Here is a 26,157-nt window from a genome sequence, read left to right as displayed (position 1 = left end):
AGAAAAAGGGGGTGGGGAGTGAAAAAAACCCCCCAGGAATCGCAAGACATTTTCGTCTTGCGAAGCAAGCCCATAGAGAAATTCGTCCTGCGAAGCACCTCCAAAATGGAAAACCCTTTCGTCTAGCGGGTTTTCCATCTTGCGAGGCATTCGTCTTGCGGGGCACCACTGTATCCTCCCCTGCTATCCACAAGATTCCCACTGTTGTGTACTGAGTTGAATAGGATCCAAACTGCAGCAGTCTGATTGGTCCTAGAACAATAGGATCCAAATTGCAGCAGTCTGATTGGTCCTAGAACAATGCAGCAGTATGATTGGTTGGCAGAAACCACCCAATCATGCTCCAGATATAAGTGAATCCACAACCTGATTGGCTTACAGTAGAATTCCAGAATTAGCCAATCATGTGCAGCCCATTGTGTAAATGATGTATATAAAGCAGATACTTTGAGGGGACTTTCATTCATTCCTCCTCACCACTATGAGCTGAATAAAGAGCATGAAATCACTTTGCGACTCTGAGTATATTTCACCCACATTAATAACCGTTGATATATGCTATTGTTGTACTGCATATGGACCGCAAGAAAGCTGAGTTTGTGTAATACGAATGCCTTCCTAGGCACCAGCCTTCGTTTGGGAAATCAGCCTCACGGCACTGAATAAACCTCCGTCCCTTTCCTCTTTATTTACTCTCCCCGGTCGCTGCATCAACACGATGATGCCATCGCCTGTCAGCCCCTGCTTTAAAAATAGATGCCGCCGACAGGGACAGCCGCCGGTCCCCAGGCTCGTAAAAAAATAATATTAAAACGAAATGATGCCTCAAAAACAATATTTTTCACACTCACAGGAGCAAGCAGGTCTTAATGAGCCCCCTGCAGGGAGGCGATAATTTGCCTCCCTGGTCAAATAGCGTGACAGGATTTTGGACGGGCTCCTGAACCGAGATCGGGTGGCCCTGAACACACGCCAAAAAAACGCTATGACGAGATGTGCGCCTAGGGCCACTTTGAGATGACCCGAGACAAACTTGACCAAACGACAGCGGGGAAACATATTCTCCAACGTTTCTCTGGTGAAAATAGGAACGTCCTATTGAATTATGGTGCTGGAGGAGGCCCTTGAGAGTCCCATGGACTGCAAGAAGATCAGACCTATCCATTCTGAAGGAAATCAGCCCTGAGTGCTCACTGGAAGGACAGATCCTGAAGCTGAGGCTCCAAGACTTTGGCCACCTCATGAGAAGAGAAGACTCTCTGGAAAAGACCCTGATGTTGGGAAAGATGGAGGGCACAAGGAGAAGGGGACGACAGAGGACAAGATGGTCGGACAGTGTTCTCGAAGCTACCAGCATGAGTTTGACCAAACTGCGGGTTGCCCCAGCCACTCTGGGCAGCTTCCGACATACATAAAAACAAAATGAAACAATACAGTGGTACCTCGGGTTACAGACGCTTCAGGTTACAGACTCCACTAACCCAGAAATAGTACCTCGAGTTAAGAATTTTGCTTCAGGATGAGAACAGAAATTGTGTGGCGGCGGCAGGAGGCCCCATTATCTAAAGTGGAATCTCAGGTTAAGAACAGTTTCAGGTTAAGAACGGACCTCCAGAACGAATTAAGTTCTTAACCCAAGGTACCACTGTATTAAAAAATTTCCCTATACAGTGGACGCTTGGGTTGTGAACATGATCCGTGCAGGAGGCACGTTCGCAACCCGAAGCGCTGCGTCTGCGCACATGCGGGTCGCGATTCGGCGTTCTGCACATGTGCAAAGCGCGATTTAGCGTTTCTGTGCACATATGAGCACTGAAACCTGGAAGTAACCCGTTCCAGTACGTCCAGGTTTGGCGCGGTGCGCAACCCGAAAACGCGCAACCTGAAGTATCTGTAACCCGAGGTATGACTGTACAGGACTTCCTTCAGATGTCTTCTGAAGGTTGTAAACAGTGGTACCTTGGGTTAAGTACTTAATTCGTTCTGGAGGTCCGTTCTTAACCTGAAACTGTTCTTAACCTGAAGCACCACTTTAGCTAATGGGGCCTCCCGCTGCCGCAGCGATGCTGTAGCACGATTTCTGTTCTCATCCTGAAGCAAAGTTCTTAACCTGAGGTCCTATTTCTGTAACCTGAAGCGTCTGTAACCCGAAGTGCCATTGTAGTTACTTATCTCCTTGGCTCAGAGGTCACATAACTCCACAACATTTCTCTGAAGAGAGAGCGTAATAACAGAAAGGAGATTCCAACTCAAGACCCGGAAGAACTTTCTGACAGTAAGAGCTGTTTGGAACAATGACAAGAGAAGCTGATGAACTATGCAGAACTGGCAAAAACGACAGACTAAGAGAAAAAGACAACAGTGGCTTTGAAAAAGAAGGGGAACCATTTATATCATACTTGCAGAAACAAAGAAAGTCTATAGACTGGATGGCAGGATTTAAATAAACAGTCACATTATTAGTATTAGAAAAAGTGTGGAAGATGGAGAAATAGTATGATGTATTCATTGTTATTTTTATGTTTTTAGGTTTGATGTTGTTGTAGAAATATGTTATTAGTAGCTTTTTCTTTTAGGAGACAGCAAAGTGGGTGAAAGCAGAAACAAACCAGAAGCGGAAGGGAGGGGATGGAGGAAGGAATGCATTGTAAACGTTATGAATATGAGATATATGTAATGAATGAAAAAGAAAATGATTTTTTTTTTTAAAGACAGTGGAACAGACTCCCTGAGGAAGTGGTGGTCTCTCCTTCCTTAGAGGTTTTTAAGCAGAGGTTGGGCGGCCATCTGTCAGGGATGTTCTAGTTGAGATTTCTGCATCGCAGGGGGTTGGTTTGGATGACCCCCGGCAGTCCCTCGCAACTCTGCAACTCTATGATCACACAAAATGATTTTGTCTGAAGCATATGGGATGCCGTAAAAAGCAGAGACATCACCTTGCCAGCAAAGGTCCGTATAGTTAAAGGTATGGTTTTCTCATTAGTGATGTATGGAAGTGAGAGCTGGACCATAAAGAAGGCTGATCGCCGAAGAATGGATGCTTTTGAATTCTGGTGCTGGAGGAGACTTTTGAGAGTCCCATGGACTGCAAGAAGATCCAACCTCTCCAATCTGAAGGAAATCAGCCCTGAGTGCTCACTGGAAGGACCGATCCTGAAGCTGAGGCTCCAATGCTTTGGCCACCTCATGAGAAGAGAAGACTCCCTGGAAAAGACCCTGATGTTGGGAAAGATGGAGGGCACAAGGAGAAGGGGACGACAGAGGATGAGATGGCGGGACAGTGTTCTCGAAGCTACGAACATGAGTCTGACCAAACTGCAGGAGGCAGTGGAAGACAGGAGGGCCTGGCGTGCTCTGGTCCATGGGGTCACGAAGAGTCGGACACAACTAAACAACAACAACAAAGCTTTAGACCCGATGCTTACTGACCCACAGGCCTTCTCTGCTTTCCTAGTCACACGGACACCCCCCACCCCAAAGCTACTGCCCAGCCTGCCCCACTGAATCGGGCCAAGACACACACACAACGTCTTTCAGCTGTCAGGCGGAGTAATTTGTTAGCGCCTGCAGCAAACATGGCAAAAGAAGCTTCTCTCGGAGCAAACTCCCTTGCCAGATTCAAAGCCTCATTGTGGGGCGCCCTCCCTCGCTTCCCCCCGAGACGACAAAAGCCTTTGGTTAGCGAGGGAGCGCGGCTCGGCGGCTTATGAAGGGGGCTTTATTTGAAAGAGGGGAAAGCCGCAGGACGGCAGCCAAAACACATCAGTCTTCTTTTTTTATATATATAAATATAATTACAAAAAATAAAAATTAATACAGGCCTCTAACAACCTGCACTCCCCTCCTTGTCCGTCCCCCCCCCCAACCGTAACGGTTTCGGCAAAAAACACATTTTCTCGCAATAAAAAAAGAGATGGGGGTTATTTGTTTTGGTTAGAACCATGTATAAAAAGGGATATCCAAAACAAATCATGCCTGAGGGGGTGTCAGAAGATCAGCTAGCCCGGCCGGTGCTGGTGCAAGTCGTCGCACAACATTTATTGCGGCCGACGGGCAAGGAAGGCTGGAGGAGTCCGATACCCAGAAAACAAGACTCTTTCTTCATTTTAGGGGGCTGTGATTCGCGCGACAAGTTTTTGGGAGTCAGGAGCGAGCCAGCCATAAATCACACTGTGGAAGTTGGCGTTAACTCTTTATTAGCAAGAACACGGTCTGCACAGACTTTGAAGAGAGTCAGGCCTAATGGGCAGCTCCCCCTGGTAGGTCGCACGCCATGGGTCAGTTGCTGAGACTGAAAGCCCCTGCCTCTCCACAGCTGCTTAAGTCTCCTCCTCTCCAGAGCTTTCCCCAAGCAATCGGAGACTGCGCCTGCCTGCATCCAACCTCCGCTCTGCCCTTTTCATGCCTCTTCTGGTTCTGGGAGGCAAGGAGGGAAGGGAGCTTGTTGCAGCAGGAGGGGGAGAGATCCGTGTCTCTTCACCAACTGGACTCATCTCTGCCTCTTGACAATCCCTCCTTTCCTGATTCAGTTTCTGCCTCTTAATTCTGGGCTTCTCTCTGCCACAGACTCTCCCTGCTCACTACACCATGTTAAAAGGTAAAGGGACCCCTGACCATTAGGTCCAGTCGTAGCCGACTCTGGGGTTGCGGCGCTCATTTCGCTTTACTGGCCGAGGGAGCCGGCGTACAGCTTCCGGGTCATGTGGCCAGCAGGACTAAGCCGCTTCTGGCGAACCAGAGCAGCGCACGGAAACGCCGTTTACTATCCCGCCAGAGTGGTACCTATTTATCTATTTGTACTTTGTGCTTTCGAACTGCTAGTTTGGCAGGAGCAGGGACCGAGCAACGGGAGCTCACCCCATAGCGGGGATTCGAACCGCTGACCTTCTGATTGGCAAGTCCTAGGCTCTGTGGTTTAACCCACAGCGCCACCCGCGTCCCCCTTTCATTATTATAATTTTTTATTAGTTTTTTTAACATATCATTTTCAACAGTAAATAAGCATACTTTTACATCTTATTCAAATTTTTGACTTCCATCAATCCTGTCTGAAAATTTTCCAATCTAATCTCTCGGTATGCATTTCTTATCTTCCCTGTTACATTTCAAACTCATAACCAATATCTCTATCTTTTTCTACTTTGTAACACTTCATATATTTCTCCTTACAAAACTTCTTGTAGTCCTACTGGCGTAATTTGTTGATTACAGTTGCTCTTCAAATAATTCATATACTTCTTCCAATCTTCCGTAAATCTCTGGTCCCGCAGGTTTCGAATCCTTCCTGTCATTTTGTCCAATTTGGCATAGTTCATTAATTTCGTCTGCCATTCTTCTTTCGTCAGAATTTCTTCTTGTTTCCATTTCTGGGCTAACAACACTCTTGCCGCAGTTGTTGCATATAAAAACAATTTAACATCTTGCCTATTAATGTCCTGATCTATAATACCAAGTAAAAATGCTTCTGGTTTTTTTAAAAAAAATGTATATTTCAACATCTTTTTCATCTCATTATATATCATTTCCCAGAAGTTCTTTCTTTTTTTACATTCCCACCACATATGATAAAATGTTCCTTCTTTTTCTTTACATTTCCAACATTTATTATTTGTCTTATATCTTTTAGCTAATTTCACTGGTGTAATATACCATCTATGGGACGCGGGTGGCGCTGTGGGTTAAAGCCTCAGTGCCTAGGGCTTGCCGATCGAAAGGTCGGCGGTTCGAATCCCCGCGGCGGGGTGCGCTCCCGCTGTTCGGTCCCAGCGCCTGCCAACCTAGCAGTTCGAAAGCACACCAGTGCAAGTAGATAAATAGGGACCGCTTACTAGCGGGAAGGTAAACGGCGTTTCTGTGTGCGGCTCTGGCTCGCCAGAGCAGCTTCGTCACGCTGGCCACGTGACCCGGAAGTGTCTCCGGAGAGCGCTGGCCCTTGGCCTCTTAAGTGAGATGGGCGCACAACCCTAGAGTCTGTCAAGACTGGCGCGTACGGGCAGGGGTACCTTTACCTTAATATACCATCTGTATATCATTTTCATCATATTCTCTTTCAAAGCATTACACCATGTTACCCTTTCAGCTTCTGACACCTCCTCTCCCCAGTCTTCCCCCTCTGACCATTCATCCCACCACCAGTCCCTGGGCTCTCAGCCTTCTTCCCTTGGTGGTTCCTTGACTGGTTCCCCAGTTGCATCCAACCAGTCCACTACAGAGTCTCTCCTAGACAACCTAAAGATCCTGTAGATTAAACCTAGGACCTACTGCATGCAAAAAGCATGCTGTTCGGGTGCTGTTTGCTGTTGTTTGTTTTATTGTACCCCGGACACGCTGACCAGATGTTTGGAAGCTGTGGCTGGATGTTTTCATGGGAGCCGATTGAAACTAAATCCTTTGAAGACAGAGGTCCTCTGGCTGGGTCGGGATGGCATGGGGATGAGGGACCAACTCCCTTCTCTTGCGGGGGCCCAATTAGTGCTATCACCTTCCGTTAAGAGTTTGGGTGTAATCCTTGACGCCTCCCTTTCCATGGAGGCGCAGGTTACAACAACAGCCAAGGCGACATTTTTCCACCTTCGCCGCATCAAGCAGTTGGTCCCTGACCTTTCCCGCCCCGACCTGGCCACAGTGATCCATGCGACGGTCACCTCCAGGCTCGACCACTCTAATATGCTCTACGCGGGGCTGCCCTTGAAGCTGTCCCAGAAACTCCAGCGGGTGCAGAATGCTGCAGCGAGGCTCCTCACGGGGTCTCTGCCATGGGAGCATATTCACCCAGTGCTTTTCGAGCTGCACTGGCTCCCGGTGGAGTACAGGGTCAGATTTAAGGTGCTGGTTTTGACCTTTAAAGCCCTTCACGGCCTAGGACCCTCGTACCTACGGGACCGCCTCTCCTGGTATGCCCCACGGAGAGCCTCAAGGTCCATAAACAGCAACACCCTAGAGGTCCTGGGCCCTAAGGAAGTCAGATTAGCCTCAACCAGAGCCAGGGCCTTTTCAGCACTGGCTCCAGCCTGGTGGAACGCTCTGTCTCATGAGACTAGGGCCCTGCAGGATCGGATTTCTTTCCGCAGGGCCTGTAAGACAGAGTTGTTCCGCCTGGCCTTTGGCTTGGAGCCAATTTGATTCCCTCCCCCTCTATCTTTTTCCTTTTTCCTCCTGTGAAGAGGCTGTATCCTAATGTATTAATGTTGTATTTTAATCTTGTTTTTAAATTGTATTTCAATAAAAAAAAAAAATTATTACTGGTTGTTAGCCGCCCTGAGCCCAGTCTTGGCTGGGGAGGGCGGGGTATAAATAAAAATTATTATTATTATTATTATTATTATTATTATTATTATTAAACTTTCATGCTCAAGTGCAGAAGTTGGTACTGCAACATCTGGAGCAAAACTCCACCCATCTCATTTTATCTCAGTTTCTCGTTTTTCCAGTCACTTCTCCACAACAGTTTAGGGCTGTTTAAAACAAATCTCACGAAAATCCACCAGCATTTTAGTGTGAATCCCCCCCCCCCCACGTGTTGTTCTATGCAATTTTACTTAGTGGACACCTTTCTCCAGAGCAATTTTCCCCGAGGGTAATGCAAAGTTGTGTCCTATTTGCCAGGAATGTGTGCATTTTTAAGCATGCTTTAATCTAACAAATGCTCCCTCCCTCTTTTTTTACACACGACCTGCCTAGACGCAGGGGACGGCAAACTTTTTAAGCGGAGGGCCCTCAGACCTTGTGTGGGGCCGGACTATATTTTGAAGGGGGGAAAAATGAACGAATTCCTATGCCCCACAAATAACCCAGAGGTGCATTTTAAATAAAAGGACACATTCTACTCATGTAAAAACATGCTGATTCCTGGACGTCCGCGGGCCGGATTTAGAAGGCGATTGGGCCGGATCCGGCCCCCGGGGCCTTAGTTTGCCTATCCATGGCCTAGGCAGCCTTTCTCAGCTTGTGGGTCCCCAGATGTTGTCGAACTACAACTCCCATCACCCCAGCTAGCAAGGCCAGAGCTCAGGGATGATGGGAGTTGTAGTCCAACAACATCTGGGGACCCACAGGTTGAGAACCGCTAGAGGGCTGCACTGCAAACTTTGGAGAAGGGCGAATTTCCGAGAGAGGCCTGTGTTTCGTTTGTCGCATTGTTTCGGAGTGTGCAGGTTAGCTTCCGGTTCAGGTCCGGGTCCAGGTGCGAAATGGATCAAATTTCTTCCTCACCCCCAAAACTAAGTAGTGTCCAACTCAGTCCTGGAGAACGAAACTTCTCACAGCAACAGTGCCAAGTAGCAGAAATCTGTGGGTGGGTTGTGTCCCCCCCCCCCTTCTCCCTCAACACAGGTGTGCAACCCTTAGGCGCTCTCCGCTTCCTCTGATGATGGGAACTTGGAACGAAAAACCAGCTCTCTTTTAGACGTGTCCTTACACCTCCCTCTCTGCTCCTTTTCATTTTCATTTTTTGGCTGCCTGGGGTTTGCTCCTTTTTTAAAAAACCTATTTACGAAGGATTTGGCTGAGCTGCCAAATTCCTACACGAAATTCTCCACCTAAAGAAACTCTCTTCCCCACAAAAGGGAGCTCAAGTCTGGAAACGAACAGGAGGGAATCCTGGTGCGGGCGAGAGGCCGCAAATCGCCCGCCTTCTTTATTACTTTTCCGTTTGGGCTTACCTGAAGGAGCGTCTCCACTCCCATCGTTCTGCCCGGATACTAAGGTCCAGCGCCGAGGGCCTTCTGGTGGTTCCCTCAATGCGAGAAGCCAAGTTACAGGGAACCAGGCAGAGGGCCTTCTCGGTGGTGGCACCTGCTCTGTGGAACGCCCTCCCACCAGATGTCAAAGAGAAAAACAAATACCAGACTTTTAGAAGACATCTGAAGGCAGCCCTGTTTAGGGAAGCTTTTAATGTTTAACAGAGCACTGTATTTTAATACTTTGTTGGTATTCTGGACCGAGGCCGTTTAGGGCTTTAAAGGTCAACACCAACACTTTGAATTGTGCTCAGAAACGTAAAAGTAGGGACTCACATGCCCTATGCATTTGCTGTCTCAAACCACCAAATCTCAACTGTGATGCTTTAGAGACTTTTAACCCCAGGGTCCTGGGACTCTCAAGAGTCTCCTCCAGCACCAGAATTCAAAAGCATCAATTCTTCTGCGAGTAGTAGTAGTTAACACCCTATTAGGCTTACCTGCTTCTCCCCTCCAGACTTTATCCTCACAACAACCCTGTGAGCAGGGAGAGTCTGTGGCAGAGAGAAGTCCGGAAGCAGAGAGGAGGAAGGCGAAGAGGCAGAGATGAGTAAAAAGCAATGGGTGTCTCCCCCTCCTGCTGCATCAAGCTCCCCTCCTTCCCTGTCTCCCAGGACCAGGAGAGGCATGAAAAGGGCAGAGGAGAGATTGGCTCCACGCAGGCGCAGTCTCTGATTGCTTGGGGGGAAATCCTGAAGAGGAGGAGACTTCAGCAGCTGCAGGGAGAGGCAGGGACCTTCAGCCTCAGCAACTGCTTCATGGAAAAGACCGGCCAGAGATGAGTTACTGTGCTCCTTGGGCCTGACCCTTCTGTGTTTGCTACTAAAGAGTTAACTCCAGGTTGCTCACTGTGATTTATTGCTGGCTCGCTTCTGTCACAGATGCCCCAATGGGAAGAACGACAACAGCACCCAAGCTCAACACTGCTTTCCCTACTTCTGAATCCCTATCCGCTGTGATCCACGCGACGGTCACCTCCAGACTTGATTATTGTAACTTGCTCTATGTGGGGCTGCCCTTGAGACTGACCCAGAAACTCCAGCGGGTGCAGAATGCCACGGCGAGACTCCTTACGGGGTCTTCGCTGCGAGATCACATTCACCCGGTGCTATGCCAGCTGCACTGGCTCCCGGTGGAGTACAGGATCAGGTTTAAGGTGCTGGTTTTAACCTTTAAAGCCCTATACGGCCTAGGACCCTCGTACCTACGGGACTGCCTCTCCTGGTATGTCCCACAGAGGAACTTACATTCTTCAAACAAAAACATCCTGAAGGTCCCAGGCCACAGAGAGGTTAGGCTGGCCTCAACTAGAGCCAGGGCTTTTTCGGCTGTGGCTCCGATCTGGTGGAACGCTCTGTCCCAAGAGACTAGGGCCCTGCGGGACTTGACATCTTTCCGCAGGGCCTGCAAGACGGAGCTGTTCCACCAGGCCTTTGGCCAAGGCACAGTCTGACCCCCTCCTTTGGCAATCTTCTCAGAACTTTAGCCTAATGTCTGCCACCAATTTGAGTTGAATTAATTTTATAATGGAATGGTTTTAGAATGTTGTACTATTTTATTGTTGTTAGCTGCCCTGAGCCCGGCTTCGGCTGGGGAGGGCGGGATATAAATAAAATTATTATTATTATTATCCCCAGCAGCTGGTATTCAGAGGTCTTCCCTGATGCTCCCCACCGGGCAAAAGAGGACCATTGTGCTGCCAGGGTTGTCCTCTACATCCCCACTAAGGTCTGGTGCTGCGGAAAATGCAGCCACCGCTGGTCTCCTTGGTCCGGGAGGCTTCTCAAATCCAGGCTCGTGCTCTCGGGCCAACCGTGTGTCCTCCTGGCTCAGGAATAGGTCACGCTTTCACATGCTGTGAAACACAGGCTGCCAAACAGGGAACGACCGACGTCCATATTTAGTTCCCGGTGGTTGCCTGCAGGAACTAATTTTACTCTGCCCTGGCAGGGCCAAGCCCCTGGGGGGCTGATGTCATCCCCTCTCCGGGGACTTAAAAAAAGATCAGTATTAGTCAGCTGGAAAGCCAGCCAGCAGGACCCACAGATTGATAGCCCTCTTGCCCCCACACCTCGCTCGGACGTGACAGGTGGAGGGTTGGGAAGAGATAACACCTCGGGGCCTGTACAGGGTGGGTTGATTTAATGGGAATCACCCTAACCCAAATTTTAAAGGAGGGGGACTTCTGGATGAGTTCCTGGCTCGTGTCTCCGGGGTGGAGATGAGGCATACGACTTGGGCACTTGGTCTGCAGGAGAGCAGCAGAGGGGCTGTAAACTAATCTCCAAAAAGCCATTCTGCCTGGGAGGCTCTCTCCTCTGCCCGCTTGAACGGGGTTGGACGGTGCCCACGTCCACACCTCGCTTTTAAAGCACTGTGACTTTAAACAGTAGCGGCCTCCCCCAAATAATTTTGGGAGTTGTAGTTTGGCAAGGGCACCCAGAGTTGCCCCTTCCCGCTCCCCTTACGGAGCTACAATTCTCTGGGAAGACGGAATGGCTGTTAAACCGCTCTGGGAATTGTAGCTCTGGGAGGGCAATAGGGGTCTCCTAAGCACTCTCAGTGCCCTTTAAAAAAACTACAGCTCCCAAGATTCTTCAGGAGAAACCGTGACTGTTCAAAGTGCTTTAAATGTACCGTATTTTTTGCTCTATAAGACTCACCTTTCCCCTCCTAAAAAGTAAGGGGAAATGTGTGTGCGTCTTATGGAACGAATGCAGGCTGCGCAGCTATCCCAGAAGCCAGAACAGCAAGAGGGATTGCTGCTTTCACTGCGCAGCCATCCCTCTTGCTGTTCTGGCTTCTGAGATGCAGAATATTTTTTTTCTTGTTTTCCTCCTCCAAAAACTAGGTGCGTCTTGTGGTCTGGTGCGTCTTATAGAGCGAAAAATACGGTACACTGTATTATGTGACTTCCTCTGAAGAAGCTGGGTCTGAAGAGAAGCACCTGAAATGTGGTCAGAGGAGCAAAAATCTGCCCCCCCCAAAAAAAATCATTCAGATATTGTTAATAATCTTCCTCAACAGATGTACAACCTTCCGTTTACTGGGTTGTCTTTGTTTTTGTTATGTATTTTGTGGTATAGTCATTTTATTTTGAGATTTATTTTGAGATGTACGGGTATATGGTGGTATACAAACTTACTTAATAATAATAATAATAATGATAATGATAATGATAATAATTTATTAAATTTGTATACTGCCCCTCATCCGCAGATCTCAGGGCGCTTCACAACCATGAAGGGGGCGGGTATTTGAATATTCACCCCCATCAAGCTTGAGTCTCCTAACGGGAGGGTTGTATGGTGTTGAGAAAGTTGTGGTCCCTGGTGCAATTTGAGTGTTATGGGGGTTGTGGTTCTCCTAAACAAGATGGCTGCCAAGGCTATAGAAAGAGAGGACGCTCCCATACACCGAGTCAGGCCATTGGTCCACCCAGCTCAGTAATGTCCACACTGACTGGTAGCATTTCTTCAAAGTTCCAGGCAGGGGATGTTCCCAGCCCTAACTGGAGACACTGGGGCTCGAACCTGGAACCTTCTGCATGTCAAAAAGTTGCTCCACCAGAGGGAATCAGCCAATGGTGTCATTTCCTAAGCAATGCTTTGGGCTTTGTTAAGTTGTGGGTGAACATATCAGACGACACAACGATTCTTCAAACAGCTCTTGTTTATTCACAGGCCAGAACAGAACCGAAACTTCAATACATAACACCCCTCCCCACCGAGATAAGGCATTAGTTACAATCATAGTGGTTCCATTACATACAGCAATTCCCTTACTGGTTTCCGTAAGGAACATAAGCATATAAATTGACCCTATTCACCATACAGCTTTACATGTGCAGTTTGTCCAGTGAACATAGTCTTTTAAATACACTGGGCGCTTGGAAACCCTGCTGGATCGCCGAGGGCCAGTACCAGGGTCCGGGTGGCCTTGCGGATTTCCTGGGCGGAGAGTTCAGCAGCTTCCGAGGCCACAGTCTCTTCAATGGCTTTCTGCAGTGTGAGGTCTGGCTTGGCAAGGAGACGCCGTTGCAGACGGAAGTCCCGGACCCCGCAGACGATTTGATCCATCAGGGCATCGTCTAAGTCTCGGAATTTGCAGTGCATTGCAGCCTCTCGGAGGGTGGTGGTGTAGTTGTTGATTGACTCCCCCTCTGCCTGGTTCCGGTGGTAGAACGCATGGCGGGCAGCAATCTTGGACGCCTTTGGCGCCTAGTGGTTGCGGAGCTTCTCTTGGATCGTGTCCCACGGTGTTGCCTGGACTGCTACAGGCGCAACCAATGCTCGGGCCGTCTCGAACACTTCAGGCCCACAGAGGCTGAGGAATAGCCCCCGCTTCCGTCAGCTCGTTGGCTTGGAGGTAGCAGTCGAACCGAGCGAGGTAGGAGTCCTATGCTTCAGAGGCTGGCGCAAACGGCGGTAGAGGCACAAGTAGAATCATAGAATCATAGAGTTGGAAGAGACCACAAGGGCCATCGAGTCCAACCCCCTGCCAAGCAGGAAACACCATCAGAGCACTCCTGACATATGGTTGTCAAGCCTCTGCTTAAAGACCGCCAAAGAAGGAGACTCCACCACACTCCTTGGCAGCAAATTCCACTGTCGAACAGCTCTTACTGTCAGGAAGTTCTTCCTAATGTTTAGGTGGAATCTCCTTTCTTGTAGTGAAGCCATGATTCCGAAGCCGGCGTGGAGGGCGATGGATGGAACTCAGTGCTCTAGCCAGAACGGTCAGCTCTGAATTGGTTCTGTTCAGTGATTTCGCTCGGTGTTTCAGCTCAGTGAATCAGCTCCGCTCAGAGGATGGCCGCATCTGGCTGTGCTCCGATGTCCATCCATCCCATCCTTGTTGCCAGTGTTAAGTGGTGGGTGAACATATCAGACGACACAGCGATTCTTCAAACAGCTCTTGTTTATTCACAGGCCAGAACAGAACTGAAACTTCAATACATAACAGGCTTCCTCTGCCGCAAAACTCGACGATTATTAACACTGCGTTATCCTTGATGGAAAGGCAAAAGTGGTGGAGGAGGTCTCCGCTCTCACAAGCTTAGGGTTGTATGCAGAGTAGACCCATTCATTCCAATGGATCTACTCTGAGTCCGGCAGAGCTTAGCCACAACCCTTAGAAGCTACATTTCAACGCTGCGGGGAGGAGGAGGAGGCGAGAGAAGGCAGGTGCAAGGCTAATGGGAAGGATATGCCCAAATGAGTTGGGTGGGTTTTTTCAGAAGGGCGAGAAAGGGTCGAGGAGGAGAGATTCACAGTGGCATAGTGGGATCTCTGGGTTGTGGGTTCAAGCCCCATGTTGAGCAAAAGATGCCTGCATCGCAGGGGGGCTGGACTTGGTCCCTTCCGACTCTGCAATTCTATGAAAGGATTAGGAGAGCAGTGGAGAGGCCATAGCGGGTTCTGGGGAGGTGGGACAGAGTTTGGGGCCAAAGGCACATCAGGGAAAATCAAAGTAGAGCGCCTTGCAAGAGCTCAGCTGCTCCGTCAGCTGATGCAAGCAGCACGAGCTTTGCAAGAGGTCAGCTGCCCATCCAATAAGGTCAGAACTTTGTAAACAGAGCAGCAGACGACAACTGCATCAGATTTAAAGTTGCGAATCGGCCTTGGCACATGCAGGAACGAAATGTCACCGTGTCCCTGGCACATGTAAACATGCAAGCGAAGCCTGTTTTCTTTGTCTATAGATGCCCAGATAAACACGGCAAAGGAATAATCATCGTTGCACTGACTGGCAAATCTTTCTCAGCCACACTGGACTACAACTCCCATCAGCCCCTGCAAGCACAGCCAACGGCCAGGGATGATGGGAACTGTAGTTCGACAACATCTGGAGGACCAGAGATCCCTCATGCTTGCCTAAGAACCTGAGAACAGGCCTGCTGGGTCAGGTTAAAGATCCATGAGGACCAGCAACTTGCTCCTTACCTAGCCGAGTGGGTCTCTCTCTCTGTTTTATGTACATTATAAAAAGAAGTAATAGCAGTAAGCAAAAGGGTGCCCCTAGGAAGTTCACCATGTAGGTGTTGAAAGAATAGCTCTGCCCCACTGCTTCAACCTGCAGCCAGCATTTAGTGGTAAACTGCTCCTGACCATGGAGGTTCGATACAGACATTGTGACCGATAGCCATTGATAAACCATTAGCTGCAAGGTGTGGTCTTAAGGCCACCGGAGGCCCTCACCTTGCAGGGGCTAAGAAGGCCTAGGCCTGGATAGGTGGCTGTCAGAGGTTCTGTGGTGTAGTGGTTAGAACACTGTACTAGGGCCTGGGAGATCAGGGTTCAAATCCACACACAACATAACTATAAGCCAACAGTGTGACGCGGCAGCTAAAAAAGCCAATGCAATTCCGGGCTGCATCAATAGGTGTATAGCATCTAGATCAAGGGAAGTAATAGTGCCACTGTATTCTGCTCTGGTCAGACCTCACCTGGAGTACTGTGTCCAGTTCTGGGCACCACAGTTCAAGAAGGACACTGACAAACTGGAACGTGTCCAGAGGAGGGCAACCGAAATGGTCAAAGGCCTGGAAACGATGCCTTATGAGGAACGGCTAAGGGAGCTGGGCATGTTTAGCCTGGAGAAGAGGAGGTTAAGGGGTGATATGATAGCCATGTTCAAATATATAAAAGGATGTCACATAGAGGAGGGAGAAAGGTTGTTTTCTGCTGCTCCAGAGAAGCGGACACAGAGCAATGGATCCAAACTACAAGAAAGAAGATTCCACCTAAACATTAGGAAGAACTTCCTGACAGTAAGAGCCGTTTGACAGTGGAATTTGCTGCCAAGGAGTGTGGTGGAGTCTCCTTCTTTGGAGGTCTTTAAGCAGAGGCTTGACAACCATATGTCAGGAGTGCTCTGATGGTGTTTCCTGCTTGGCAGGGGGTTGGACTCAATGGCCCTTGTGGTCTCTTCCAACTCTATGATTCTATGATTCTAAGTGCCTCTTCAACGTTTAGGAATGCGGGTCTGTTTTTGTCAATGCAGTACTGACGTATTTGTTAATGCTGGCGATGATTTCTGCATTGCAGGGGGTTGGACTAGATGACCCCCGGGTCCCTTCCAACTCTACAATTCTATGATTCTAGAATAATAATAAAAACAGTAAGGGGAATTCAGCCACAAAGCTCCTGAGCATACCCTCCAACATTTCTCCGATGAAAATAGGGAGGTCCCATTCCATAATGATATACCGTATTTTTTGCTCTATAAGACTCACTTTTTCTCTCCTAAAAAGTAAGGGGAAATGTGTGTGCATCTTATGGTGCGAATGCAGGCTGCGCAGCTATCCCAAAAGCCAGAACAGCAAGAGGGATTGCTGCTTTCACTGTGCAGCGATCCCTCTTGCTGTTCTGGCTTCTGAGATTCAGAATATTTTTTTCCTTGTTTTCCTCCCCCAAAAACTAGGTGCGTCTTGTGGTCTGGTGCGTCTTATAGAGCGAAAAATACGGTATTTACTATTTATAACTGACGCATCTTACTGGGTTGCCCCAGGCATTCTGGGCAGCTTCCAACATATATAGAAACATTATAAAACATTAAGCATATTTTAAAAAACTCTCCTATACAGGACTGGCTTCAGACGGCTCAGGGGTCGGATAACTCCGTACCCTCCAACATTTCTCCAATGAAAATAGGGACGTCCTAAGGGAAAATGGGACATTCTGGGATCAAATCAGAAACCGGGACGGCTTCTCTAAATCAGGGGCATCCCTGGAAAATAGGGACATTTGGAAGGTATGTAAGGGGTGACTTTGAGCCAGTCACAGCCTAGCCTACTTCGCAAGGTTGTTGTCTGGGAGGTGCAGAACCACAAACAACACCTTGAGTTGATCGGAGGAAAGGTGAGAGTTAAATATAATAATAAAAAGAGCAAAAGGTGGGAAATAAATGGAAGAAAATGTTTTTAAACAAAGAAAACACCAGAGTTTTTAATAAACCTGTTTTAATGCGTTTTATGCTACACATCTGCTTTTACAATTGATCAGAAGGTCGGCGGTTCGAATCCCCGCGACGGGGTGAGCTCCCGTTGCTCGGTCCCAGCTCCTGCCAACCTAGCAGTTCGAAAGCACACCAGTGCAAGTAGATCAATAGGTACCACTCCGGCGGGAAGGTAAACGGCGTTTCCGTGCGCTGCTCTGGTTCGCCAGAAGTGGCTTAGTCATGCTGGCCACATGACCCGGAAGCTGGACGCCGGCTCCCTTGGCCAGTAAAGCGAGATGAGCGCAACAACCCCAGAGTCGGCCACGACTGGACCTAATGGTCAGGGGTCCCTTTACCTTTACTATATTGCATCTACCTCAGAGGGTTGTTGTGGGGATCAAATAGGGAAGGGGAGTACCAGGTACACCACTTTGAGAAAAAGATGGCCTATAAATGTAGGAAATCAATAAATAACTGTGCCAAATCAATTTCAGGGGATGCAGTCCAAAGGTGATGACCGCAATCCTAACTCCAGAGCCCTTTGGAAAGCCTCAGCCTTATCAGAGCCCAAGGCTGAGGAGAAGTCAGACTGACCCAAAGACCATGGAAAAGCAACAACAAGCAAAAGCTGCACCTGGTGAATTTCTGCCTGCCCCGCAGCTGAGACCTGCTAACAAACGAAGGTGCAAAACTGCTGAGCCCAGGCAGTAAAAGTCTGCTGTATTGACACAATTGTACCCCCTGAGTCCAAACCGCTGCCCGCCTTTTATACAAGATCATCTTCGACTTCTCAAAAGGGACATTCATTCTTTGGGTGTCTGTGGTCTCGGGAAGCTAAGGAACGCCAAAACCTCAGCCCTCCTGCTAAGAGGAGGCGAGTTAAGCTCTTGCTGTCAGAACCAAGCCAATACAAGAGCAGCTCATGCTTGCAAAGTGATTTTTGGCCGGTTGGGATAAACCACCAAAGTTGCAACCCTCAGCGGACGTCAAGCTCCAAACCAGATTTTATAAAAACTACTTGACTGGAGGCAGTTAGAGGAAGTCTTCAGAAAGGAGTTCTGCACCACCAAAATGAATGTGCGAATTTCAGAAGAGAAATAAAAAATAAAATCAGGACACAACTGCTTTGTTTCGTCAGGCATTCTGGCTTTCCAGACACAGTGTGAGAATCTTCCTAAGTGTATGTGTGCGTATTATAAAAGTAAAATGTTAGCTCTACGGCTCTCTGCGGCTTCTGGGAAGGAAAGATTTGCAGAGAGCAAAAACACTTTGCATTAGGGGTTTCTGTAGCTTGTGGATTGTAAACTGGAGTTAAGCCAAAATAAACCAAATGCCGTGCCAAGCATTGATCGCCGTAACTTCTCTTTTTAAAAAATAAAACACCCACGTTTGACATTTCAGGTGCTGTGGCACCCAAACCTTCATGAATCCGCGTCCTATCTGCCACAGAGCCAAAATCAGGAAGATGTCGATCTCAGTTGCTGATAAATTACTCCCACCCCAATCCCACAGCTAGGATGTTGTCGGTTTAGGTGCATTTCTTTGTTAGGTATCGACAGCTGCTGTTCTGAGCCGTTTTGCGTGCTCTTAAACTTACAATAACAACATTAATATTACCAAGAATAGTAATGCAAGTAAGAGGTCCTGTGAACCTTTCGCTTCACTGCAAGCCGCCTAGAGACTCCCCTGTGTTAGGCAACTACTAAGTTAAATAATAGGGGTGCAGCAATGAAATTGTCTAGCACATTTGCAGAGCTAAGCAGGGCCTGGCATGGTTTCAAATTGGATGGTGGACCACGTGTTGAGATGCTTGTATTGAAGGGGGCTGATCTAGAGGATCTTCAGGTGTCCTTTCAACTCTACAGATCTATGATTCTAACAATATAAGAGCAAGAGGGTGAGTGCATTTTTCACTCAAGGTCAGTGCATGCCCCCTTAAAAAAAACCAAACCAAAAAAACCTCATACCCTTAAATCCCACTATAGCGCTTAATAGTAATAATACCATTTTTGTCTCTTTTTTACCCCAGATCGGTACAGTGGTACCTCGGGTTAAGAACTTAATTCATTCTGGAGGTCCGTTCTTAACCTGAAACTGTTCTGAACCATGAAGCACCACTTTAGCTAATGGGGTTTCGCGCTGCCGCTGCGCGATTTCTGTTCTCATCCTGAAGCGAAGTTCTTAACCCGAGGTACTATTTCTGGGTTAGGGGAGTCTGTAACCTGAAGCGTCTGTAACCCGAGGTCGCGGGGTATTTCTGAAGCCGCGGCTTTCTGAAACCTTCCTCCAAACTTTACGCACGACTTTTGGTTCTGGAACAAGCCCTATGCGCCGATCTCCCCTGTCTCCAAAAACGCACAGACACACAAACACCCCACAACCTTCCCCATCGCTCTGTTGGCTTGCTTTCCCCCCACCCCACACCCCAAAAAAGGTCCCCCTTACCGGCGAGGTGTCCAAACGAAAAGGTGTCACCGCCGCCACAGCCAGCAGCCCCAACAGCAGCAGCTTCGGGACGAGGCGCGTCCGGGGGCGCGCAGAGCGCATGGTGGGGCCGATCGGGGCTGCCGGGCTCGCCCTTTCCTCGGCGGGGGCCACTGGACGCCGCGGGCGCGCTGCATGGAGGTTTTATAAAGCGGCGGGGGTGCCAGCCCTACCTCCGCCTCCCCTGCGCGCCGCATGTCCTTGCACTTTCCCCTAAGGTGGTCCAAACCACGTGGACCCAGAACAGCTGGGGAGGCGCCACGCCCCCTGCGGAGGGAAGAGCCCCGCCTCTCTTCCCATACGGAGGCTCCCGGGCAGAAAGTTTGCAGCGTTGGGGTTGAGGTTTTTTCCAAGGCGACATGGAATCACAAGACTTGGAGAGTACCCCAAAAGTCATCTAGGGTAGGCCAACTTTCTGCAATGCAGGATTTTTTTTTTTTTTTGCACAGGGTAGGACTCGAACCCGGGGACACGGGTGCAGTGGTGTAGCGTGGGGGGTGCAGGGGGGCCGGCTGCACCGGGCGCAACATCTGGGGGTTAGGGGGCGCAAATCCACGGGTTAGGGGGCGCAAATTACTTGCCTTGCCCCGGGTGCTGACAACCCACGCTACGCCACTGCACGGGTGGCGCTGTGGTCTAAACCAGGGAGCCTAAGGCTTGCCGATTAGAAGGTCGGCGGTTCGAATCCCCGCCACAGGGTGAGCTCCCGTCGCTCGGTCCCTGCTCCTGCCAACCTAGCAGTTCGAAAGCACACCAGTGCAAGTAAATAAATAGGTACCGCTCTGGCGGGAAGGTAAACGGCGAGATAGAATCATAAATTTGCAGAGCTGGAAGAGAGACTGAGGGTCATCTAGTGCAGGGGTAGGCAACCTAAAGCCCGGGGGCCGGATGTGGCCCAATCGCCTTCTAAATCCAGCCTGCGGACGGTCCAGGAATCAGCGTGTTTTTACATGAGCAGAATGTGTCCTTTTGAATGTGTCCTTTTATTTAAAACACATCTCTGGGTTCTCTGGCCACTTTGAACAATCACATGGCTTCCCCTCAATGGGTACTGGAAACTGTAGTTTGTTTGTTTTTTTTAAATAATATTTATTAGAAGTTTAAAAGTTACACAAAAAAGGGAAAAAAGAGAAAAGAGGAGAGAAAAAGAATAAAAAATTACATAGAAAAAAAGCAAAAAAACACAATACATCAACCCCCCCCAAAAAAAACAATACATCAAGAAAAAACACAATACATCAAAATCCTTGTCTTTCATTAACTTATTTCCTCGACCTCCTCACACCTCCTATTTTTGTATTCCAGTTGTTAATTATATCAGCAAATCCTTTCCATCTTTCACTGCTTTCTATCTTTTAGTTATCTTAATTTATTTTTACCTTATGTTATCATCAAAACCTTAAAGTTTATTTATACTTAACTCCTTATAATATTTCTACTAAAGTCATGAAATTTCATTCCAACCTTTCCTAACATTCATTAATTTTACAATATTTCTCTAAATAGGTTTTCCCCCCAATCTTCTTCCACCGTCTCTTCTCCCTGGTCTCGGATTCTGTTTAGTTTTGACTATGGAGTATGAGCTGACTTGCCGACAAGGAATAAAGGAACTGTCAAGATGGAAGTAAAGTGTAAGCATAAATTTGAAGAAGACCTGCAGATGGGACATGGAGAAGAGTTAAGAGCCTCGGATAGAAGATCACCAGGCTGATGGGCTATGTTGTTGTTGTTTAGTCGTTCAGTCGTGTCCGACTCTTCGTGACCCCATGGACCAGAGCACGCCAGGCACTCCTGTCTTCCACTGCCTCCCACAGTTTGGTCAGATTCATGTTTGTAGCTTCGAGGACATTGTCTAACCATCTTGTCCTCTGTCGTCCCCTTCTCCTTGTGCCCTCCATCTTTCCCAACATCAGGGTCTTTTCCAGGGAGTCTTCTCTTCTCATGAGGTGGCCAAAGTATTGGAGCCTCAGCTTCACGATCTGTCCTTCCAGTGAGCACGCAGGGCTGATTTCCTTAAGAATGGATGCATTTGATCTTCTTGCAGTCCATGGGACTCTCAAGCATTTCCTCCAGCACCATAATTCAAAAGCGTCAATTCTTTGGCGATCAGCCTTCTTTATGGTCTATGTAGAACTGATAGAAAGGACTGGAAACTGTAGTTTGTTCCGGGTGCTGAGAGTTCTTAAGGGAGGCCTCCCTCCTGGAGCTACAGTTCTTAGCAGCCTGAGCAAACTGCAGTTCCCACGATTCAACAGCCACGGCTGTTGAAGTGCCATGAGATTGCTTTAAATACGTGGTGTGGGTTTATTTATTCCTTGAATTTATATCCTGCTTCCTCCCCAAGGAGATCAGGACTAGCAAATGCATCCACATTAAAAAACAAATTCTAAAACATTTTAAGCCATTCTAAAAATAGCGACGGTTAAAAACAGCTAAAGCTGTTAAAAACCGTTCTGAAAACAGTTTCAGTTAAAAACATTCTGAAAGTAGTTTTGGTTAAAAAGATGTGAACTAGTAAGGTATGGAAAAGATGTGGTGGCATTGTGCGCCCGGTCACCTATTGAAAGCAAGGGTCAAATTCCTTGCAATATTTCTCCCTCCAAAGGTGGGGTTGTTGTTGGCATCCATCTGTCTCGGGGAGACAATGGAGAAGTAATAGTAATAATAATAATAATAATAATAATAATAATAATAATAATAATTTATTATTTATACCCCTCCCATCTGGCTGGGCTTCCCCAGCTACTCTGGGCGGCTTCCAAAAAAATATTAAAATACTGCAATACATCAAACATTAAAAGCTTCCCTAAACAGGGCTGCCTTCAGCTGTCTTCTAAAAGTCTGGTAGTTGTTGTTCTCTTTGACATCTGGTGGGAGGGCGTTCCACAGGGCGGGCGCCACTACCGAGAAGGCCCTCTGCCTGGTTCCCTGTAACTTGGCCTTTCGCAGTGAGGGAACCGCCAGAAGGCCCTCGGAGCTGGACCTCAGTGTCCGGGCAGAACGATGGGGGTGGAGACGCTCCTTCAGATATACTGGACCGAGGCCGTTTGTTTGAGGCTCTGTCCTGCCATGTGATGCCCAGAATCTTCCTGACGCGACACGTGTGGAAGGCGTTGATGGTTTTAAGTTGCCCATTCCACAAAGCGGTGTGCTCAGCATGCAGGGCTGGCACACCTTCATCTTGGCATTGGATATTAGCGTCCTACGTGCCATAAATAAACAACAAACACCTAAAGGAGATTGGTACGAGGGACAGGGAGAGCCCATGAGCCCCATCTAGTGACCATTGAGCTGGTTGCAGATGCTTCCTTCTCTCTCTCTCTCTCTCTCTCTCTCACCACCCTCCATGGGGGGGACATGGAGGTGGGGGCAAGCTGTTTCTAAAGTCCCTGCCCAGCAACCAGCTTTGCAAGAGAGAACCCCACCAAACAGCAGCATTGTCCCTTCATGGTAGTCAAGGACACACCCCTTCTAAGATTATATTATTGCATAATCTTATGCAATAATAGAAATTCAGAATGCATTGCGACAATCAGCGCAGGTGGATCTGCTATTTTGTCTGCACGTACATTGGCAAATGATTTGGAGTGCTCCAGTATCTTTTTCCGGAGTGACTTAAATAAAAGAACGTGTGCACTTTTGAAACAGAAACCCCTTGTGTTTTGTGTCCCTAAATGTTTAGCTTTTGGAGCATAAAGGTAAAGGGACCCCTGACCATTAGGTCCAGTCGTGACTGACTCTGGGGTTGCGGCGCTCATCTCGCTTTATTGGCCGAGGGAGCCGGTGTACAGCTTCCGGGTCATGTGGCCAGCATGACTAAGCTGCTTCTGGCGAACCAGAGCAGCACACGGAAACGCCGTTTATCTTCCCACCGGAGTGGTATCTATTTATCTACTTGCACTTTGACGTGCGTCCGAACTGCTAGGTTGGCAGGAGCAGGGACCGAGCAACGGGAGCTCACCCCGTCGCGGGGATTCGAACCGGCGACCTTCTGATCGGCAAGTCCTAGGCTCTGTGGTTTAACCCACAGCGCCATCCGCGTCCTCTTTTGGAGCATATGGCGGCTAAAAAGCCCACCTTTCATACTGATTGGGCCCCTGTAGGACGCTGAAGACAGAGACCTTGCTGCAGAAATAGTCAGGGATGTTCAACCCCCTGTGACCCCGGACCACTACAGCGCTGCTGCCAAGAGGGCAGAAAATCCGCAGGCTGTTTCTTTGGGCAGTACTGCCACTCACTGTTTGACTTCTGGAATTGGGGAAGGGGCTGCCACTCAAGCAGGAGAGCCCTGGCTTGGCATGCAGAAGGTCCCGGGTTTAAATCTGGCACCTCAAAGCAGGGCAGAAAAAAAGATTCCTGCCTGAAAACCCCAGAGAGGGACGTTTCCTGATAGGGTTATCTCAGAGTTGCAAATTCTGGGTTATCCTGCTCAAATTGGAATGGTTGAGGAGTATGCAATATAGGCATGTAAGAAGAGACTACTGGGATGCTGTAAAAAGCAGAGACATCACCTTGCCAGCAAAGGTCCGTATAGTTCAAGCCATGGTTTTCCCAGTAGTGATGTATGGAAGTGAGAGCTGGACCATAAAGAAGGCTGATGGCCAAAGAATTGATGCTTTTGAATTCTGGTGCTGGAGGAGACTCTGGAGAGTCCCAAGGACTGCAAGAAGATCAAACCTCTCCATTCTGAAGGAAATCAGCCCTGAGTGCTCACTGGAAGGACAGATCCTGAAACTGAGGCTCCAAGACTTTGGCTACCTCATGAGAAGAGAAGACTCCTTGGAAAAGACCCTGATGTTGGGAAAGATGGAGGGCACAAGGAGAAGGGGACGACAGAGGACGAGATGGTGGGACAGTGTTCTCGAAGCTACCAGCATGAGTTTGACCAACAGTAGAAGACAGAAGTGCCTGGCGTGCTCTGGTCCAGGGGGTCACGAAGAGTCGGACGCGACTAAACAACAACCCCAGAATTACAAAAGCCATCCCAGCTTTTGATTGGATCCCAGGATGTCCCTTTTTGGTCCGGTGCAAATCAGCTGCCTTGCACTAGAACACCGGACCAAGAGACTTTTTTTTTGGGTCTGTCGCGCGAGGCAGCTACCTCCCATAAGAGCTCGGAACCAAAAAATATTAGCATCCCAATTTTGATCAGACGTTGGAGGGTGTGATATTGTCTGTAGCAGAGTTTATTCCACGAGAGTCTTCTGCTGCTCAAGATCATTGCAGAATAGCGACGGGGATCTGCAATCCGCAGCTCTCACTTTGTGGTTTGATTTCAAAAAACTCGACATCAGCAGCTGCTGAAGCCCAAGAACATAAACACAGAAGTAATGAATTTGCAGATTGTTGGCTCAAAGCCAGGGAACAACTTGGCCAGAGTTTCGTTTCTCTTGTCTTCTCCCTGCCTCTTACCAGAAGCAGCCATCCCTAGGGCAGGGCTTGGTAGCTAACTGTTTTGGGATCATTATTGTTTGTAAATTCATTTTATATAATTCTTAATTGCCCATTAACCTATTCCTTAAGGCGACCACCCTTCTCGACATACTGAAAGCCACATTTGCCACGTAAAGTTTTCCCAAGGGAGTATTTCCCCCTTCAGTTCACAGACTTAAAGTTGCATTGCTCCTGATCTTCATTATTAAGTGGGTTATAAATGCTGTTTAATTAAACAAGCCATGTTTTATTTATTATTGAGTTCGCATCCCACACTTTCCTCCAAGGAGATGGAGGTGGCATAAATGAGCGTCTCTCTTTCCCTATTATCCTTACGGTAATAAGCCTTTGAGGCAGGTTGGTATCAGCAGCCGACGCAAATCACCCCATGAGCCTCATTGCCAAGTACTGATTCGAACTCGGGTCTTTCAGCTAAGAAGGTATAGACAGCCACCCCCAGGGGGAGATACACCCTTCAGTTGCTCAGAACTGTTTATCAGAAAGGGAGTGGTGGGATACAAGTCTTTTAAAAAATAAAATTAAAAAGGAGCAGAGCTGAGGCGTCTCCTTTGTTTTTGACTTGCCAACTCAAAATCTGGAATCAACAACAATCCGACTGAATCCATACCTAAGCAAATGATGAGTTTCTTTCTCCGACTCCTGAAGGAACCAGAATTTCTTGGCAAAGTTGATTTTCTAGCAATCTTTAGCTTGACATCCATCTGAAAGTACCGTATTTTTCGCTCTATAAGAGGCACCAGACCACAAGACGCACCTAGTTTTTGGAGGAGGAAAACAAGAAAAAAAATATTCTGAATCTCAGAAGCCAGAACAGCAAGAGGGATCGCTGCGCAGTGAAAGCAACCATCCCTCTTGCTGTTCTGGCTTCTGGGATAGCTGCACAGCCTGCATTCGCACCATAAGACGCACACAAATTTCCCCTTACTTTTTAGGAGGTAAAAAGTGAGTCTTATAGAGCAAAAAATACGGTAGTTTAGTGGCTTTGTCTGCCTTCTAACCCATTTAATGTTTTGATAAATGCTCAAGCGAGGCATGTGTTGATAGAGGTGCCTTTTAGTATTGGTGGGGCAGTATCAAAGTGTCTGCCAACTGAAGAAACAAAAAGTACTCTTCAATAATGGAAGGGAAAGGTTGTCTTCAATTGTTTTCTTTGTGGAAGCAGCCCGAAAGAAAGAACCCCCCCCCCAAAGATGCAATAATGCCCTTAGACGCAAGCCTCACCCTTGAAACGTTTGATTTCAATCAACTTTCGTAGATTGTTTTGCTACCCTGGCCACCAGCAACTAGATTTTAAAATAGAAGCGGGATGGGGGCAAGACCCCAATTCTCCACGCCCTAATTGTGGGGTAACCAGTCTCATATAACCAGCATAAAAAGGTAAAGGGACCCCTGACCATTAGGTCCAGTCGTGACCGACTCTGGGGTTGCGGCGCTCATCTCGCTTTATTGGCCGAGGGAGCCGGCGTACAGCTTCCGGGTCATGTGGCCAGCATGACTAAGCCGCTTCTGGTGCCGCAACCCCAGAGTCGGCCACGACTGG

The 26,157-nt window shown here is 48.3% G+C and overlaps 1 protein-coding gene and 1 long non-coding RNA gene across 3 annotated transcripts in view; one reads left to right on the top strand and one right to left on the bottom strand.

The window, feature by feature from the left end:
* The window catches only part of LOC310684442 (SPARC-related modular calcium-binding protein 1-like), a 60,036-nt gene extending 40,663 nt beyond the window's left edge, over positions 1-19,373 (bottom strand). The window contains exon 1 of one of the 2 annotated variants that reach the window (XM_083455622.1): positions 19,125-19,373. In XM_083455622.1, coding sequence (XP_083311748.1) covers positions 19,125-19,226 — 102 coding nt within the window. In that variant the 5' untranslated portion in view covers positions 19,227-19,373. The remainder of the gene's footprint in view (positions 1-19,124) is intronic. The other variant, XM_083455621.1, reaches the window with a different exon arrangement.
* On the top strand, positions 16,253-18,024 carry LOC310684895. Its single transcript, XR_014514939.1, has 2 exons — positions 16,253-16,493; positions 17,174-18,024. It is a non-coding gene; the product is annotated as an uncharacterized lncRNA (long non-coding RNA).
* Positions 19,374-26,157: the final 6,784 nt, after the last annotated feature.

This window comes from Podarcis tiliguerta (assembly GCF_965153285.1).
Source record: "Podarcis tiliguerta genome assembly, chromosome: 8".
NCBI classification, from domain to species: domain Eukaryota; kingdom Metazoa; phylum Chordata; class Lepidosauria; order Squamata; family Lacertidae; genus Podarcis; species Podarcis tiliguerta.
Note: the sequence above shows the minus strand (reverse complement) of the source record. Positions and strands in the feature narration are given on the sequence as shown.